We start from the raw sequence: 16,745 nt of genomic DNA on the forward strand, positions 1-16,745 counted from the left end.
ACATTCCTGTTCTTCTGATGCTGTTTGACCTGCTGTGCCCTTTCAGTCTCACACCTATGGACTCTGGCTTTCAGCATCTGCAGTCCTTATTATCCCCAAGTTACTGTTTAAAAATAAACTTTTTTTTAAACCGACTGGAAGACCTGTCCTGTGTCTGTTCTTGACAGTGGTAGCATTCAAATCGTTAAAGCATTCCTTTTCTTGAACTACAGTAGTCATTTAAAAGGTGAAACAAAAAGGAGGAACCATCCTCCCATATCTCTCGCTAATGGCACTAATCATTGGCCAGAATTCTGTGATCAGCTGGGCTACTAAAGAGCTCTGAATAGTGACCTTGGAAGGAAAACTGCTCACAAAGAACTCGCAATTGCTGGGAAGGGAATTTCTCCTTTCTCCGTGGCAGTTTCAATCTACTGTGAAGAGCCTTGGAATATAGCAGCAGTGATTTCAACAAGGTTACCAATCAAACCAAAATAGTCACAACAAATCAGCAAATCAAAGCACTGAAAGTCCCTCATTTCTAATTTAAACTTTTCAGAAAGCAAAGTAAACACAAGCAAAATTAAAATCAAATAGACTTTAAAAAGAAAGAAATGACTTAAATTATGCAGAATTTTCAAACACTAGGAAAGTTTGCAAATGTAAGCATCATTTCAAGGAAAACAAAATAGGCAAGCATGCATTATAATATGAACATAATGTGGAAAAATCTCCTCCTTCAACAACATGCAACTTACCCCAAGGTTTATAAGAAGATTAGAAAAAGTCTATTCCTGCTTATATGAGGCCCATGGAGTCTTTTGTACCATTCAGTATATTCATGGCTGATTTTCTGCTGCAAATTTCCCAGCAACCCCTCATGGCCCTTGATTCACTGCAAAGCAAGTGTCAGCAGGCCTGGCAGGAAGCCAGTGAATTAGCATTGCTCAGTGGAAGAAAGCTTGACACCCAATCAGGCAAGTCAAGTGGAGTCTCAGGTGGAAGAGGGCTTAAGCCAGGATCTGGGAATTCAGTCATGGACACGCATTTAAAGGAATGGCTGTCTTCAGGTCAATGGCGTCTTCAGGAGAATCCATACTTGGTGGCAGACTCCTTGAAGAAAGCAGAGCACATGGCAGATACTGAAGTCATGCAGGACCAGTAGGTCCTTCACCTGCCTGAACCACATGGTGCCCTTTTCTCTGGACAGTTGACCTCCTCTGTCTCATTTCCCCATTGCTTCCTTGAGAGTGCACAATTCCTATGGGAACAGCAATCTCTAAGTGTCTCTGTGAGAATGCTCACACTCCAGAAAAGCCCTGAGTTTAGGGCCCCTTCTTTCTCAGTATTCCCTTCTTTGGAATGTCAGTCTAACAATAATGAGCACTAAAGTCCACTGCCAGCCCTACACTGTTATGGATCAACAGCAACTTCTGCTGCTATCTGCAGCGATTTCCTACTTAGAAACAATTTTAATCCACCTGGTGTCAAACGGTCCCAATGTTTTTCCTGTGAGACAACCAAAAGGATGAAATGGGTTTTGCAGTCAATACCTCTTTAGCAAAATCTTTATTAATTGTTTTATTTCAAATTGACAGCAGACTCCTGATCTTACCCGTTTGCTTTTCTATATTATCAGAGTCTTGTGGAATGACATTGAATTACCATCAAGAAGTCATTGATCTTTATCTTAGATAAGCATCAGGAGGTGACCTGTCCAATTCACAACCATAAAATTCCACACATTTGCACTAGTATTGAATTCCCAGGTTGTTCAATTCATGTCTAAATTCCCAAAATTATTATAGTAACAGTGAGGAAATGACAGCAAACAATGCCTAGGTCATTTATTTTGTCATCTGAAAAACTAAATTTAAAGGACAAAATGTTTTTACTTCCTGGATTGCTAGTTATGAGAATACCTCAATATGATTGGCCACTTACCTTATTTGGTGATATTATTGAATGAAAAAAGATCTGCAGAGGCTGGAAATCTGACACAAATGTTTAGAGAAACTCAACAGGTCTGGCAGCTTCTGTGGAATGGAAAACAGGGTTAACATTTAGGGCCTAATGACCCTATTTCAGGACTGGAGCTTCTGCAACTCCTGTGTCTATTTTATCTGGACAGATACTGTCAGACTAATTGATTTCTTTTTCCAGGCTTTTCTGCTTTCGTTTTTACATTACTGCTTCTGCACTGGGTGATCCACTAGACCTTGCACAACATTTAAACTGATATTGATAAAGGAAAATCGAAACTACCCAGATTACAAGATCCTTGTGGGCAACTTTCTTTGAAGTCAATAGTCAGTGCTCTTGCTTCACTAATGATCGTAACATTCAGCCCAAGGCGTCTAAACTTAAAGAAAGTTCCAAAACCTCTTGCAGTAATACAGACCCAAAGAAGAGATAAACCCAATAAGATTGTGTGGTTTTAAAGGACGAAAGGGGAGAGAGGCCTTGTCTTTGTCAATTTCATCTAAATCTTATCATATTCTTGTGCACCCAATACAGAGCTCCAATTTATTCCAATGAAAACAAGCTCATTGTCCAATTTAACCTCGTAGCTAAATTTCCCTCAAGCCCGGAACCATTCCTCTGCATTTCGAGGAAGGGTCACTGGACCCGAAACGTTAAATCTGATTTTTCCCCTTCGCAGATGCTGCCAGACTTGCTGAGCTTTTCCAAGAACTTCTGTTTCTGTTCCCTTGGCTGTCAAATGTACAGATATATCGGCGTTTCAGCAGCAGGAAGCGCGGAATTGGTGCGGAGGGGCAGACGTTAACTTTTGGTTGCAACTGATCAATACCACTCACAATTGGATGCCGACCGCTGTCTTGTGGAGTAGATGTGTTTTTCTTTCTGACGCCTGATTTTGAGCTGGGACGTGAAAGCGTCTCTGTAGGACTGGGTTGTGTTTTATTATTTAGACGCTATCTGGGCGTGCCAGCGTTCTCCATTCCTGTCAAAGGCTGTATGGTTGCAGGTGACTTGTCGGCTTGCCTGAGGGGGCCGAGTGCCAGCCCCTAACGCGGCACTCCCATTGAAAGGCGCGGAGAGTGGATGCAGCTCCTCAATTGATCTAGTCCTTCTCATTCTGTCTTGTCTCTCGTCTCACCATCTGGCTCCTCTGGGGAAGACGCTCATTTCCAGCGGGCTCCCCTATATATAAGAACCAAACAGCTCCAGAAGCTACCAACAGCCCACACTCTCCTGCCAACTTAGCGGAGAATAGTGACTATTCGATCGTGGTGGGCTTCCCCAGTCCCGCGGGGTGTGTTTGCTGAGGGGCGGGCAGGTTGCTGGTCTCGGGACACCCCCCCCCCCCCCCCCCCGCTTCTCCCTGTATGTCTAGCGGAGGGCTCCTGGAGATGAAAAGCCCCCGAGAGGAGGATTTGTTCCCGTTCGCTCGGGAGCGGCTCGGGGATGTCCCGGCCGAGCTGCTGTCCTTGCTCAGGCAGAGGGAAAAGGAAGTGCAGCTGGCGGCCGAGCTGGGCAAGGCACTGCTCTCGGAGAACCAGGAGCTGAGGAAGGCGAACGAGCAAATCCACCAGCAGTTCAGCCAGAAGCTGGAGGTGAGTGGCGTCCGCTCTATCCAGCCTCACTGTTCCAACGGTCCCCGCAAATTCTCCGTCCAGATTGTCTACCACATCCTGGGGCAGGCGAAAGTAAATCGAAGCCTAACTTATAACTGAGTTACACTCGCTTCTGGGCGCCCTCTCTCTATTTCCAGCAATGATTATTAGGTTTTTTGGCTTGGAATGATTGTGAGGTGATCGTCCTGTTACTAATTTGGAGCTTTTTGGGAACTTTCACTGACCAAAAGGCGGTAGGACTCGCAACTAACCTCCGTCGCGTTGAATGTGATTAATCTCCTCACCAACCAGTGAAATGATTGCAGATTCCAGTAACAGGGATGGCGGATGGAGTAGTGAAGGAGACCTAGGGCTAGCAGCTTAATTGTCGAGTATCTCTCAAAAATCCACAGTGAGTCTCCCAGAGAAACCGGGGGACCCAAGTTAGTGCGGATGGAGCAAAATCAGAAATTGCTGGAAAAGCTCAGGCCTGGCAGCATTTATGAAGCTTAAAAAAAATCCCGAATTAACGTTTCGGGTCCTATGACCCTGCCTCAGAACTCCGAACCTGACCCGAAACGTTAACGCTGATTTTTATTTTGTTTGTTTATTCTTGTTGCCAGACCTGCTGAGTTTTTCCAGCAATTTGTTTTTGTTCCTGATTTACAGAATCCGCAGTCCTTTCGGATTTTATTTAGTGTGAATGGAATTTTGCTCAGTGTATGAATTTGGTTCAGTGCATCCGTGTCTCGCGTGATTCCTGCTTCTGCACTTAGCTATTCCACCATTCCAAGGGTTGCCGCTTTTCCTGAACTAGAATAATTCCCAGAGGCTGGGAAAATCTGGTCTGCATCTCCCAGTATTTGTCATTTTAATTTAAAATCTTCAGTTCGCCTCCATCTGAGGCTTAATTTGGTTAGAATTGTCAGTCTTGAAACGGTCTTTGGAAAGTAGAGGAAATGAAACCATTTATTTTCTATCGCAAATACAGGCTTCGGGATTTCTAACGGGCAAACTGGGCACTGACTGTTTTGATGTATTTATTTTAAAAATGCGGCTGGAATAGATGGCAATTCTAATCCCCAATCTTTTTAGTGAGTGCTAAAAATTCGCTTTTTATGTAAAACGCTGGCTTAAACTTTGTGTTGACACTTTTTTTTGTGAGCTATTTCGTGTGACGGCGGTCGTCATGCAGATGTTTCAGAACTCCCGTTTGCTCCTTACTTGCCTTGGTTAGTCCTGTCAGCTCTAAGTCTAACAAAAAGTTTCTTTTTCTGTTCCATTATATTAATGGCCGAATGTCGCCCCAGCTATCAGCAAAATACCGCGAGTAATTTATAACACAATGTGGAGATAGACTTTGATATTTCTTGTCGATCAGTGGAGGAGAAAAACGAGCAGCTGTGAATTAAATAATACTGCCATCTTCCATACACTGTTACAGTCGCCCTCAGTTTCCTTGTGGCTAGTTTCGGCGGACCCTTAAAATAAACAATTGTTGAAACTTTTTTTAAAGGCTACAATGAAAAGATACGTAACAAACTCTCTAGTCTTGGTGTAGCTAGTAAAAGCAGAAAACACAGGGACAATAGTGATTCTGTTAACTGAGCGTATTCTGCTTGAAGTTTCTGCAATCCACCATCTACTTCTGAAATTTGAGCAGCTTCAACGATTTGGCTCGGTGGTTAGCACTGCTGCCTCACGGAGCCAGGTACTGGGTTCGATCCTAGCGTCGGGCGGCTGTCTGTTTGGAGGGTAGGCTATATGGCCCAGAGTGTTTAAGGGTGTGTGGGTTAGGTGGCTTAGCCATGGTGAGGGTGGGAGGATAGATTTGTCGGGTTGAGTGGCCTATTTCCGCACTATAGGGATTCAGCAATATCATAATCGGGCACGTGATTTTTTCAGTGGTACTAAATTTAACTGGAAATGATGCCCACGGACATAGCAGTACTAGAGTGCACCCTTCCATTTTCAACAACATTGGTACAGATGTGGCTTATTTGACTCTGTAGCTGGAGGAGGAGGAGGTAGATGCAATGCACGTGGTTTCAAATTCCTCACTGTTACAGAACCTGGACTGTGTGCTTCTCTTCCTAGAATGGGGAATATCCGGGGATGGACGTGTCCAGACTATACTCCATGAGAGTTATAGAAGTCTGACGACACAAAGCAGCCATTCAGTCTCTCGTATTTACACTGGGTCTTCAAATGAGCGTCTTGACTGGGTGCCATTCTCCTGTTTCAGCCTCATATCCCTACATAGACTATTTTATCCATTGTATCAGTGATAATGGGAACTGCAGATGCTGGAGAATCCAAGATGATAAAATGTGAGACTGGATGAACACAGCAGGCCCAGCAGCATCTCGGGAGTACAAAAGGTGATGTTTTGGGCCTAGATGAAGGGTCTAGGCCCGAAACGTCAGCTTTTGTGATCCTGAGATGCTGCTGGGCCTGCTGTGTTCATCCAGCCTCACATTTTATTATCTTCTATTTTATCCATTGTTTTTCTTTGCTGGGTGGCCAGAAGAGTCATAGTGAGGTCCAACCCAGCCATATGGGTTCTAGAAGCAGCTTCAATGAAGAGGAAAAAAAAATCAACAACAATATCAACGCTAAAGTTTAAAAAAACTGAGAATTGTGGATGCTGGAAATCTGAAACAAAAATAAATTGCTGGAAAAGCTCAGCAGGTCTGTCAGCATCTGTGGAGAGGAAGCAAAAATTAACATTTCGGGTCAAAGCAAATAACAATTTATTTGCCTAATTTGCAGACATTCAAACACAGGTATTTTGGAGGTGGAAGGCCATAGGACCAAAAAGCCCGTCCCTTTTTTTAAACATATAAACTATTTTCCCACCTATCCTATCACCCAATTCACTTTCTACGGACCAACAATCGACTTATAAATCAATTTGCCGCTTTCTTTCACTAACTATTTTACAAAGGACTTGGAGAAAATTTTAGATAACTTGAAATTTTAAAGTAATAATGTTCAGACAAGGTTTTATAAAATGAGACAGATGCATAGCTAATGAGCTAGCCTTTGATGTTTCCTTCCCTCTTGGGGAAATATAATGACAATTGATAAACACATCGTCCAGGTTCTTTCTGGTACTTTCCAATAATGAAGAGAGAGGGGGAAAGGACAGGTGTATCAGAGGTCCAGTAATGTCAGTCAGCTTTTAAACATAAAATTATGGACAAATTTTGACCTAGTTGAGAAGGAAAATGGAGAATAGTTTAAGTTCAGTGAGGTTGGATGACGTAGTGGTACAGGGAAGGGCAGCACATATCCTCTTTGTATTATTATGCAATGACAAATTGCTCTGTCTGAATGAAATGAATCTGATCATAACTGTGGTTCTGTATTTCCACTTGCTGTAAAATAAAATACCTTAGCCTTTTGTATGTGACATTTTCCAAGCAAGTTGTTCTTTGGCACACCCACTAAAAGATTGGAGAGATACGTCAAAAGACCTAAATATAAAATTAGGTGATACTATCAATACACCGTTTGATCTCATTATATTCCAGTAAGATTTTGTGGAGTTTGAATACACTATTAAAGCTCGAACCATGGCACATCCTGTATCCAAGAGAATATCTAAGACAAAAGCCTTCTAACACTAATTTCTTCTAATGTCTTGCATAAATTTTACCCTTAATGTACTCAATCTTCTTATTCCTAACTTTTTCAATTCTAACTTGTGTTGCTGAGATAGGATCACTTCCTTGCTTGTCTAGATTAAATTTATTGACTCACTTCATAAGATGGCATATGTGAATTATTTTACCAAAGTAATAAATGCTATTTTTCTTCTTTTCCTGTAATTCCTTGATTGTAATAAATCGCCTTTTTATAAAAAGTTGATTTGGAAGACTGGGAAGCATTACCTGATTTCCAAGAATTAGATCATGTGGAGCAAATACGTAAGAGGTTTGTATTACCTGGATTTTAGGATGATTTGTATATTAGGGTAGACAGAGGGAAATCTTTCCTGCTGGTGGGATGTCTAGTACAAAATAACATCAAACGCAGTATTGGACTATTCAGAAGGTAAAGTTTTGGCAAGTATTGAATTCATTCTCGCTAAAAGCAGTAGAAGCTAAAATCTGCTTTAAAATCTGCAATTGATGTGCTCTTGGCCAACCAGAATGATAATTTAATCCACTCACCTTGGCTCCATAAACTTTAAGATTAAAGATTGCCATGACTTCACTGAATGGTGGATAAGACTTGAAGGTTCTTTAGCTTATTCTTGTTCCTGAGTGAGTTGTCCTTGGTTCATTTGGGTTGTAGCTCCCTCATTAAGTTTTTGGAGATTTGTCACATGTAATCTTGCTACTACAAAGCCACTGATATTAGTTTACAAATAATCTTCAAATTTGATCTTCATGGCTAATCCACCAATTTATCTAGAATTGAGTAAGTCCAATTATAATAATCTAGTAATTATTATTGCACTATTAACACACACCATTTTGTTTGGACTGGATATTGGATGAATTAATGAATAAATGGTTGCTTTCACTTACAATTAAAATGCATAAATGAATAGATTGAAAAGCCAAAGTACTTCCCAACAGAAGTTGTTAGTGCCAAACTGCACTATGTGCAGTGCTCAGGGAATGTCAAATGTTTGTGTAATGAGGAAAGAAGGGTCTAATTTGTTTCATCGGGTTTGGACAGGGGGCACCTTGATGGATAACCTTACCAGAACATAATATCATTAAGGAAATGGAAAAGGTACATCGGAAATTAGAGTAGGACAAAGTTCATACTAACAAGAAGGCATTTTTAAAAAAAAAACACTCCTCACACAAAAAGAACAATTTCCATCTAGAGTAGACCTCCAGGATCAAAATTGGATGTGCTCATTCTTAATTAATTTAATAATGAAGCAACTGGATGCTGTACTACAAGAGCAAGTAGTTTTCTGGATAACTGGGTAATGATAGGCCAAATTACTTTCCTTGTCCATATTTATCTCAATTAATAATCATTAAGAAGTTTATGTTCACAGTTTGCTCCATGATCACACATTGTTCTGGTGAAAGTAGTTTTTGGTAACAAATATGGATATGATCCATTCTGTTTATCATTTCCTGCATCCAACATATAATATCAACAATACTTTAACATTGTTATTTTCTTGAGCCTCCACATTTTCAATTATTTTCCTTCAGGAACTGGAACAGGAGAAATACTCATCACATCTGAAGCATGAGGGGAGGAGGAGTGAATGGGAGGCTCAAGTTGCAGAGCTGGAAATTGATCTACAACAGTCACAGCTAGAGCTCCAGAAACAGCAGCAATACCTACGTGAGGTTGAAAAGGTTAAAATAGACATGGAATGTGATCTAAGTGAACAAAATCAGAAGCTGGTGGAGCAACTAAACAAAGTAAGACTTGGATATATTAAGTATGGGCCTTGTTAGCTATTGTGGTTTTTGACCAACAAACTTTCCGGTGAATTACATCAATTGCTGGGTTGTGCTAAATGTAGTCTCTTGAGTGCTATTTGTTACTTTTCATCTGTGTATTTTGATTCCTCCTAAAACTACTTGGCTCCATTACTGTGGATGTTTTATACATACGTGGGAAGACTCCATGCTTTCTGCTCAATCCCTGAGCATGGAGTAATTTACTAATAAACTTATTGTGTGTCTGTGACTTACATCCAGCAATTATAGGTAACATGATCAGGAAAGACCTGAAAAGTGCATCACAAATGGAGCCAACTTATTACAATGTTAGCAAGTAGTACATAGCTACAGGGAAGTAGCTGAGGTCTATGATCAGATTCCATGGACTAAGTCCCTGAGCTAAATAGAGAATACATGGGAGAGGATACTGAACACAGAATCAATTTTGTAATAATGAGATCTATTAGCCACTGAGCAAAAGACCCTTGTCTTGTTTGAAGGCATGCAAAAAAAAGCTCAAGTTTAGTCATTCTTCTGTGAGTTGCATTTTCATTCCATGTTATGTCCAAGATGTGAGTGAAACTCACTAGGTAATCCTCCTGTATCGGGGTCAAAGCAGAAGAACTAGTTGGTAGTTAGTATGCATGTAGTTAATCAGGTTTAAATACGTTTTTTTTTGAAGAAGTATTATTTTAAAGAACAGCTCAAAGAGTAATTAAAATATATCAATATGTATAAGCTGGCCATTCAGCCTGTCAATCACATGCTGCTACTTAGGTCTGATCTGTACTTTAAAGCACTTTTTAGCTTTTCTTAAAACATAACCCTTAATATTTAAATTGAAGAAAAATGTACCCATTTCATGTTGAAAATTTCAATTGAAGCAGTGGTTACAACTTTTTGTAGGAGATTTCTATTATCTTTCATTTTTAAAAGTATTTTCAGAAAGTGGACTGCATTTAACTCTAGGAATTTAACCTGGTTGTTATATGCACAGTTGCAAATCACTTCATTGGGATGTTTTAATTTAGACTTTCAAGTACTTGAAATAGCTCAATTAACAATACAGCTTCCTTAACCAATATTTCAGAACTTCAATTTCCCTTTTTTCTCTCAGTTGTCTAAGCTAACTGAAATAATCAATTGTTGTTCATGTTTTTGTAACCTATGGACTCATTATCCCAAAGCTTTTCGAGAAGATTTCCCATCACCATTTTCAGTACACTTCATCTGTGCTAAAACTGTGCTGCCTATTCATTGTTATACAAACTATTAGTTTTTCCCCACATTAGGTCCTGGTCCCTAAACATTTTAAATTTAAAATTCTCAGCTTTGTATTTAACTCTCTCCTTATCTCCACAGTATCAATTTTCTTTGCTAGCAAAAATAACTAGCCAGTTCCACAATGTTTTCAAATATATACAAGCTTGGAAAAATAATCTTAATCAATTTTTTTTATCTTAACTGAGTTGTAACTGCTCACAGAAAGAAGACGAGGTGTACTTGTTCTGATGACACTGTACTGTGCAGGCTCCAGAAAATTCTGTTTACCTGTAAAAAGACAGACACGCTTATCTAGTAAGCTAAAGGAGAAATGTAGATTACACAAGCAGAAAAGGGTAATAGTTCCTTTTTGCTTTAAAGTGCAGTTTGATCCTAAACAGTCTGAATGAGTGCAATCGTGCATGTGGAGTAACAGGAACATAAGGAAATGAGTTTTAATTAAGTGCATTCCAGAAGAGATTCCATCATTAACTCCCATTAGAGAATGGACATTTTGAAGAGAGTAATTTTGCTCTCATGCTGGCATCTTCCTGGCAGTTCCGTGTAGCTAACCAGTGTCTCTCAAGTTTCTGTGTTGGCTTTAGTCATGCATTTTTATTGATGTGAAGTCTGCTGAGTGTGGGTTGCACAATATGTTATTGTACTGGGAAAAACCTTCAGTAACGTCATTGTGTTTAATACTTTTTGGCCTTGATTGATTCTGTGAGCGTCATCTCTCAAAGCTGCTAGCATTACATTCCCCCACCCAGTGTTGTAATGTAAACTTTCCTCAGGCAATTCTCTGACCTGTTTTTTTGTTTTTAATTATTATGGCCAGTTTAAAATAATGTAGGTGTGGTTCCTGAGGGAATTTTGTGTTCCAAGAAGTCCTGTATTAGAATAGTAAAGGACAGATACTTAATTCTGGCAACAGATTGCCCAATTCTCTCTCCAACTACTGTGTATTTTGAGGCATTAATTTAAACTGATTTTACAATTTGAAGGAAATGCACCTTTTTCCTTATAATCTCATCAAATACTTTTCAGCTCTGTCTGAAATTAAACCTCAGTAAAACTCCTGAATTGGAGTCAAAAACAAAAACAAAGTTGCTGGAAAAGCTCTGCAGGTCTGGCAGCATCTGTGAAGGAGAAAACAGTTAATGTTTTGGGTCTGGTGAACCCTCAAATGGTCACCTGATGCAAAACCTTAACTCTGTTTTCTCCTTCACAGATGCTGCCAGACCTGCAGAGCTTTTCCAGCAACTTTGTTTTCGTTCCTGGCTTACAGGATCCGCAGTTCTTTCAGTTTTTAATCCTGATTTGGAGTGTACGTTATGATTTCAAGCGTAGTTGTACATAACACAGACATTGAATTCAAAACAACAAAAGAAGCTACATCTGTTTTGCTGCTTACCTTGTACCCAGTGTGGGCTGTTCTCATTGTAAGTGTGTGGGCTGTATCTAGCACACGTTATACTCAATGCCCACTATATACACAGGCCGTGTGCTGAACCCCCAATGTGTGTTTTTTTTTGTGCTAGTACCAGTGTGGGGTGTATCTCTAGTGTGTATAGTATCTGCTGTACCCAGTATATCTTGTGCTTGCCATACTGTATGCTGTGTACCATATTTGCTGTACACTAATTAACGTATGTGTTACATCTGCTATAAATGGCTAATCAGCTCTTTTTTTGCCATTTATCTTGGCACACCTTTTGAATGCCTCTAACTGTGTCTTTGCTAACCACTGGTCTCACATCTGATGGAGTCATAGTTATTTCCTGAGCTGCAGACCCTTGAATGTCACAAGAGAGCGTGATTGTGATGGTAAGGGAGCATCAGCAAACTGTTACTTTATCGGCTGTTCCCAAGTGCTTTGTGTTCCTGAGAACTGATTCTCTGCTTTCAAAGCTTTCACAGTTCAAAAACTCTTGGTCTGAGTAGTTGAATCAGATGTGAACAATTACAAAGCAATGACATGTCTCTAAGTACCAAGTCAGTCTTTCTAATCAGTGCTTTACTGGGGATCTTATATTTTAAGAAATTTGAATCATCTTGCAGTGAAATGGTTAAAGGTGCTTTTGTACATCTCAGGTACTATTTGCAATAAAATTTAGTGTAGTAACATATCCGAGCACAACACTGAATTGAGAACACTTTTTACTTGGAAAGTTGGGGTTGATAGGGTAAGATTAATTCCAATTAATTTGCTATTGTAGTTATGGTTGAGGATAACAAAAGAATTTGCTGCTCTTTAAATATTTAATGGGACTTTTTTATGTAAAAGAAGGTGCAATGTCTAATTCCATTAGTGCTGGGTAAAAAGACTTAGGATCAAAGCTATTTGTCTTGGTCTTATCAGGACAGCTCACAAGAATGCCAAATTTCTAGGGGAGCAACAACTTGCATCACATGAAAAAATGGTGATGGATGGTTGGCATATTGACTCTGGTTAAGGTGTTGCCATGGAAAATGAACCACAGAACAATTATTCCCCCATGCTATTGTTTAAATCAAAATAGGTGCAATCCTGAACACATGCGGAGGAAAAGTGCCTTTGTATATAACCTTGAGCGAGCATAAATGAGCCATATTACAAGGCCAACTAATAATCTTAAGACCATAAGACACAGGAGTGGAAGTAAGGCCATTCGGCCCATCATGTCCATTCCGCCATTTAAATCAAGGCTGGGCATTTCAACACCACTTCCCTGCACTCTCCCCATAGCCCTTGATTCCTTCTGAGATCAAGAATTTGTCGATCTCTGCCTTGAAGGCATCCAACGTCCTGGCTTCCACTGCACTCTGCGGCAATGAATTCCATAAGCCCACCGCACTCTGTCTGAAGAAATGTCGTCTCATTTCAGTTTTAAATTTACCCCCTCTAATTTTATGGCTGTGCCCACGGGTCCTAGTCTCCCCGCCTAACGGAAACAACTTCCTAGCATCCACCCCTTCTAAATCATACACTATCTTGTAAGTTTCTATTAGATCTCCCCTCAACCTTCTAAACTCTAATGAGTACAATCCCAGGATCCTTAGCCGTTCATCATACATTAAACCTACCATTCCAGGGATCATCTGTGTGAATCTCCGCTGGACACGCTCCAGGGCTAGTATGTCCTTCCTGAGGTGTGGGGCCCAAAATTGGACACCGTATTCTAAATGGGGCCTAACTAGAGCTTTATAAAGCCTCAGAAGCATATTGCTGCTTTTATATTCCAACCCTCTTGAGATAAACGACAACATTACATTTGCTTTCTTAATTACAGACTCTACCTGCAAGTTAACCTTTTAGAGAATCCTGGACCAACACTCCCAGATCCCTTTGCACTTCTGATTTGCGAATTTTCTCACCGTTTAGAAAATAGTCCATGCCTGTGTTCTTTTTTCCAAAGTGCAAAACTTCACATTTACTACCATTGAATTTCATCAGCCATTTCCTTGACCACTCGCCTAAACTGTCTAAATCTTTCTGCAGCTTCCCCATCTCCTCAGTACTACCTGCCTGTCCACCTATCTTCGTATCATCGGCAAACTTTGCCAGAATGCCCCCAGTCCTTTCATCCAGATCATTAATATATAAGGTGAACAGCTGTGGCCCCCAACACTGAGCCCTGCGGGACATCGCTCATCACCGGTTACCATTCTGAAAAAGAGCCTTTTATCCCAATTCTTTGCCTTCTGTCAGACAGCCAATCCTTAATCCAAGCCAGTAGCCCACCTCAAACACCATGGGCCCTCACCTTGCTCAGCAGCCTCCCATGAGGCACTGTATCAAAGGCCTTTTGGAAGTCTAGATAGATAACATCTACTGTGTTTCCCTGGCCTAACATACTTGTTACCTGTTCAAAGAATTCTAACAGGTTTGTCAGGCATGACCTCCCCTTACTAAAACAATGCTGACTTGTTCTAATCTGACCCTGCACTTCCAGGAATTTAGAAATCTCATCCTTGACAATGGATTCTAGAATTTTACCAACTACCGAGGTTAGGCTAATTGGCCTATAATTTTCCATCTTTTGCCTTGATCCTTTCTGAAACAAGGGAGTTAAACAGCAATTTTCCAATCATCAGGGACTTTCTCTGACTCCAGTGACTTTTGAAAGATCACGACCAAAGCCTCTGCTATTTCATCAGCCACCTCCCTCAGAACTCTAGGATGTAGCCCATCGGGTCCAGGAGATGTATCAATTTAAGACCTTTTAGCTTTTCTAGCACTTTCTTTTGTAATGCCTACTGTACTCAACTCTGCCCCCTGGCTCTCCCTAATTGTTGGCACACTACTCATGTCTTCCACTGTGAAGACTGACGCAAAGTACTTATTAAGTTCTTCAGCTATTTCCTTATCTCCCATCACTAGCCTTCCAGCATCAATTTGGAGCGGCCCAATATCTACTTTTGCCTCTCGTTTGTTTCTTATGTATTGAAAGAAGCTTTTACTATCATTTCTAATATTACTAGCTCGCCTACCTTCATATTTGATCCTCTCCTTCCTTATTGCTCCCTTTGTTATCCTCTGTTTGTTTTTGTAGCCTTCCCAATCTTCTGATTTCCCAGTGCTCTTGGCCACTTTATAGGCTCTCTCTTTTTCTTGGATATATTTCCTGACTTCCTTTTGTCAGCCATGGCTGTCTAATCCCACCCCGGATAATCTTTCTTTTCTTTGGGATGAACCTCTGCATTGTGTCCTCAATTACACCCATAAACTCCTGCCATTGGTCTGTTGTCTTCCCTGCTAGGCTCTGCTTCCAGTTGATTTTCTTCAATTCCCCTCTGATGTCCCTGTAATTACCTTTATTTAACTGTAATACCATTACATCCGATTTTGCCTTCTCTCTTTCAAACTGCAGACTGAACTCTACCATATTATGATCGCTGCCTCCTAAGTGTTCCCTTAAAGATCTTTTATAAAGTCTGGCTCATTACATAGCACTAAGTCCAGAATAGCCTGCTCCCTTGTGGGCTCCATCACAAGCTGTTCCAAAAAGCCATCCTACAAACATTCCATGAATTCTTTCTTTGGATCCACCAGCAACATTATTCACCCAGTCCACCCGCATATTGAAGTCCCCCATGATCACCATGACCTTGCCTTTCTGACATGCCCTACCTATTTCTCGGTGCACCTTGAGCCCCTGGTCCTGATCACTGTTAGGAGGTCTGCACATAACTCCCATTATAGGTTTTTTGCCTTTGTGGTTCCTCAATTCCACCCACAGACTCCACATCTTCTGACTCTGTCATTTAGTGCCATAGATTTAATTCCATTCTTAACTAACAAACACCCCTTCTGCCCACCCTGCTGTCTTTTCGATATGTTGTGAATCCTTGGATGTTTAACTGCCAGTCCTGAGCTCCCTGCAACCATGTCTCTGTGATGCCTACCACATCATAATCATTCAAGAGGATTTGTGCTGTTAATTCATCTACTTTGTTGCAAATACCACGAGCATTTAGATAGTGTCTTAATGCTAGCTTTCTTATCATTATTAGAGAGGTTGGAAATCCCAAGATGTCTTACGTTATCCTCCCTTTTTGCTGTATTCCTAGTCTGCCTTGAGCTTAAATCCACCTGTACACATGCTATCCTGTTGCTTATCTTTCCATTTAACTCCACACTCCCTGTCTCTTTCACTTTCCCTCCTCCACCACCCCCCCCCCCCCACCCCGCCGACTCACTAGTTTAAAGTCCTACTGACCACTCTATTTATTCTTTTCGCTAGAACACTGGTTCCAGATCGGTTCAGATGGAGACCGTCCCATCGGTACAGATCCCTCCCCCGCACCGGTTCCAAAACTGATGCCAATGCCCCATGAAATGGAATCCCTCTTTCCCACACCAATCCCTTTGCCATGTGTTGACTTCCCTAACTTTTCCCTATGCCAGTTGGCATGTGGCTCGGGCAGTAATCCGGAGATTATGACCCTTGAGGACCTGTACTTCAATTTCTTTCCGAGTGCTTCATAATCCCTGAACAGGTCCTCTACCCGAGCTTTGCCTGTTGTTAGTCCCAACATGGACCACAACAACTGGATTCTCCCCCTCCCGCTCCAATATCCTTTCAACCCGGTCAGAGATGTCCTGCACCCTGGCACCGGGCAGGGAGCACACCATGCGGGACTCCCGATCCGGCTTGCATAGGATGCTATCTGTCCCTCTAATTATAGAATCCCCTATAACAACTACCTGTCTTTTTGCTCCCACCTCTTGAATGACCTTCTGTGCCACGGTGCCGTGGTCAGCTGGCTCATCCTGTCCACAGTCCTTTTCCTGAACCGTACAGGGAGCAAGAATCTTATACCTGTTGCTCAAGGTCAAGGGCTGAGGCTCCTGCACTCCTGAACTCTGAATCCCCCGACCTGCCTCACATACAGTCACACCTTGTCCCTGAATACTTTCTGAATTTGAGTTATTTGATCTAAACTTAAATTGGTTGTTAGTGTAATTCTAACAACTCCAGTTGATCGATAAGTACTATTCAATCGCAGGATC

The 16,745-nt window shown here is 41.1% G+C and overlaps 1 protein-coding gene across 1 annotated transcript in view; it reads left to right on the plus strand.

Annotated features, from left to right (window-relative positions):
• The first annotated feature begins 3,329 nt into the window (after positions 1-3,329).
• The window catches only part of LOC125464676 (BICD family-like cargo adapter 1), a 31,069-nt gene continuing 17,653 nt past the window's right edge, over positions 3,330-16,745 (plus strand). The window contains exons 1-2 of the mRNA XM_059655272.1: positions 3,330-3,557; positions 8,747-8,962. Coding sequence (XP_059511255.1) covers positions 3,330-3,557; positions 8,747-8,962 — 444 coding nt within the window. The remainder of the gene's footprint in view (positions 3,558-8,746; positions 8,963-16,745) is intronic.

Source organism: Stegostoma tigrinum, chromosome 27 (assembly GCF_030684315.1).
Source record: "Stegostoma tigrinum isolate sSteTig4 chromosome 27, sSteTig4.hap1, whole genome shotgun sequence".
NCBI classification, from domain to species: Eukaryota; Metazoa; Chordata; class Chondrichthyes; order Orectolobiformes; family Stegostomatidae; genus Stegostoma; species Stegostoma tigrinum.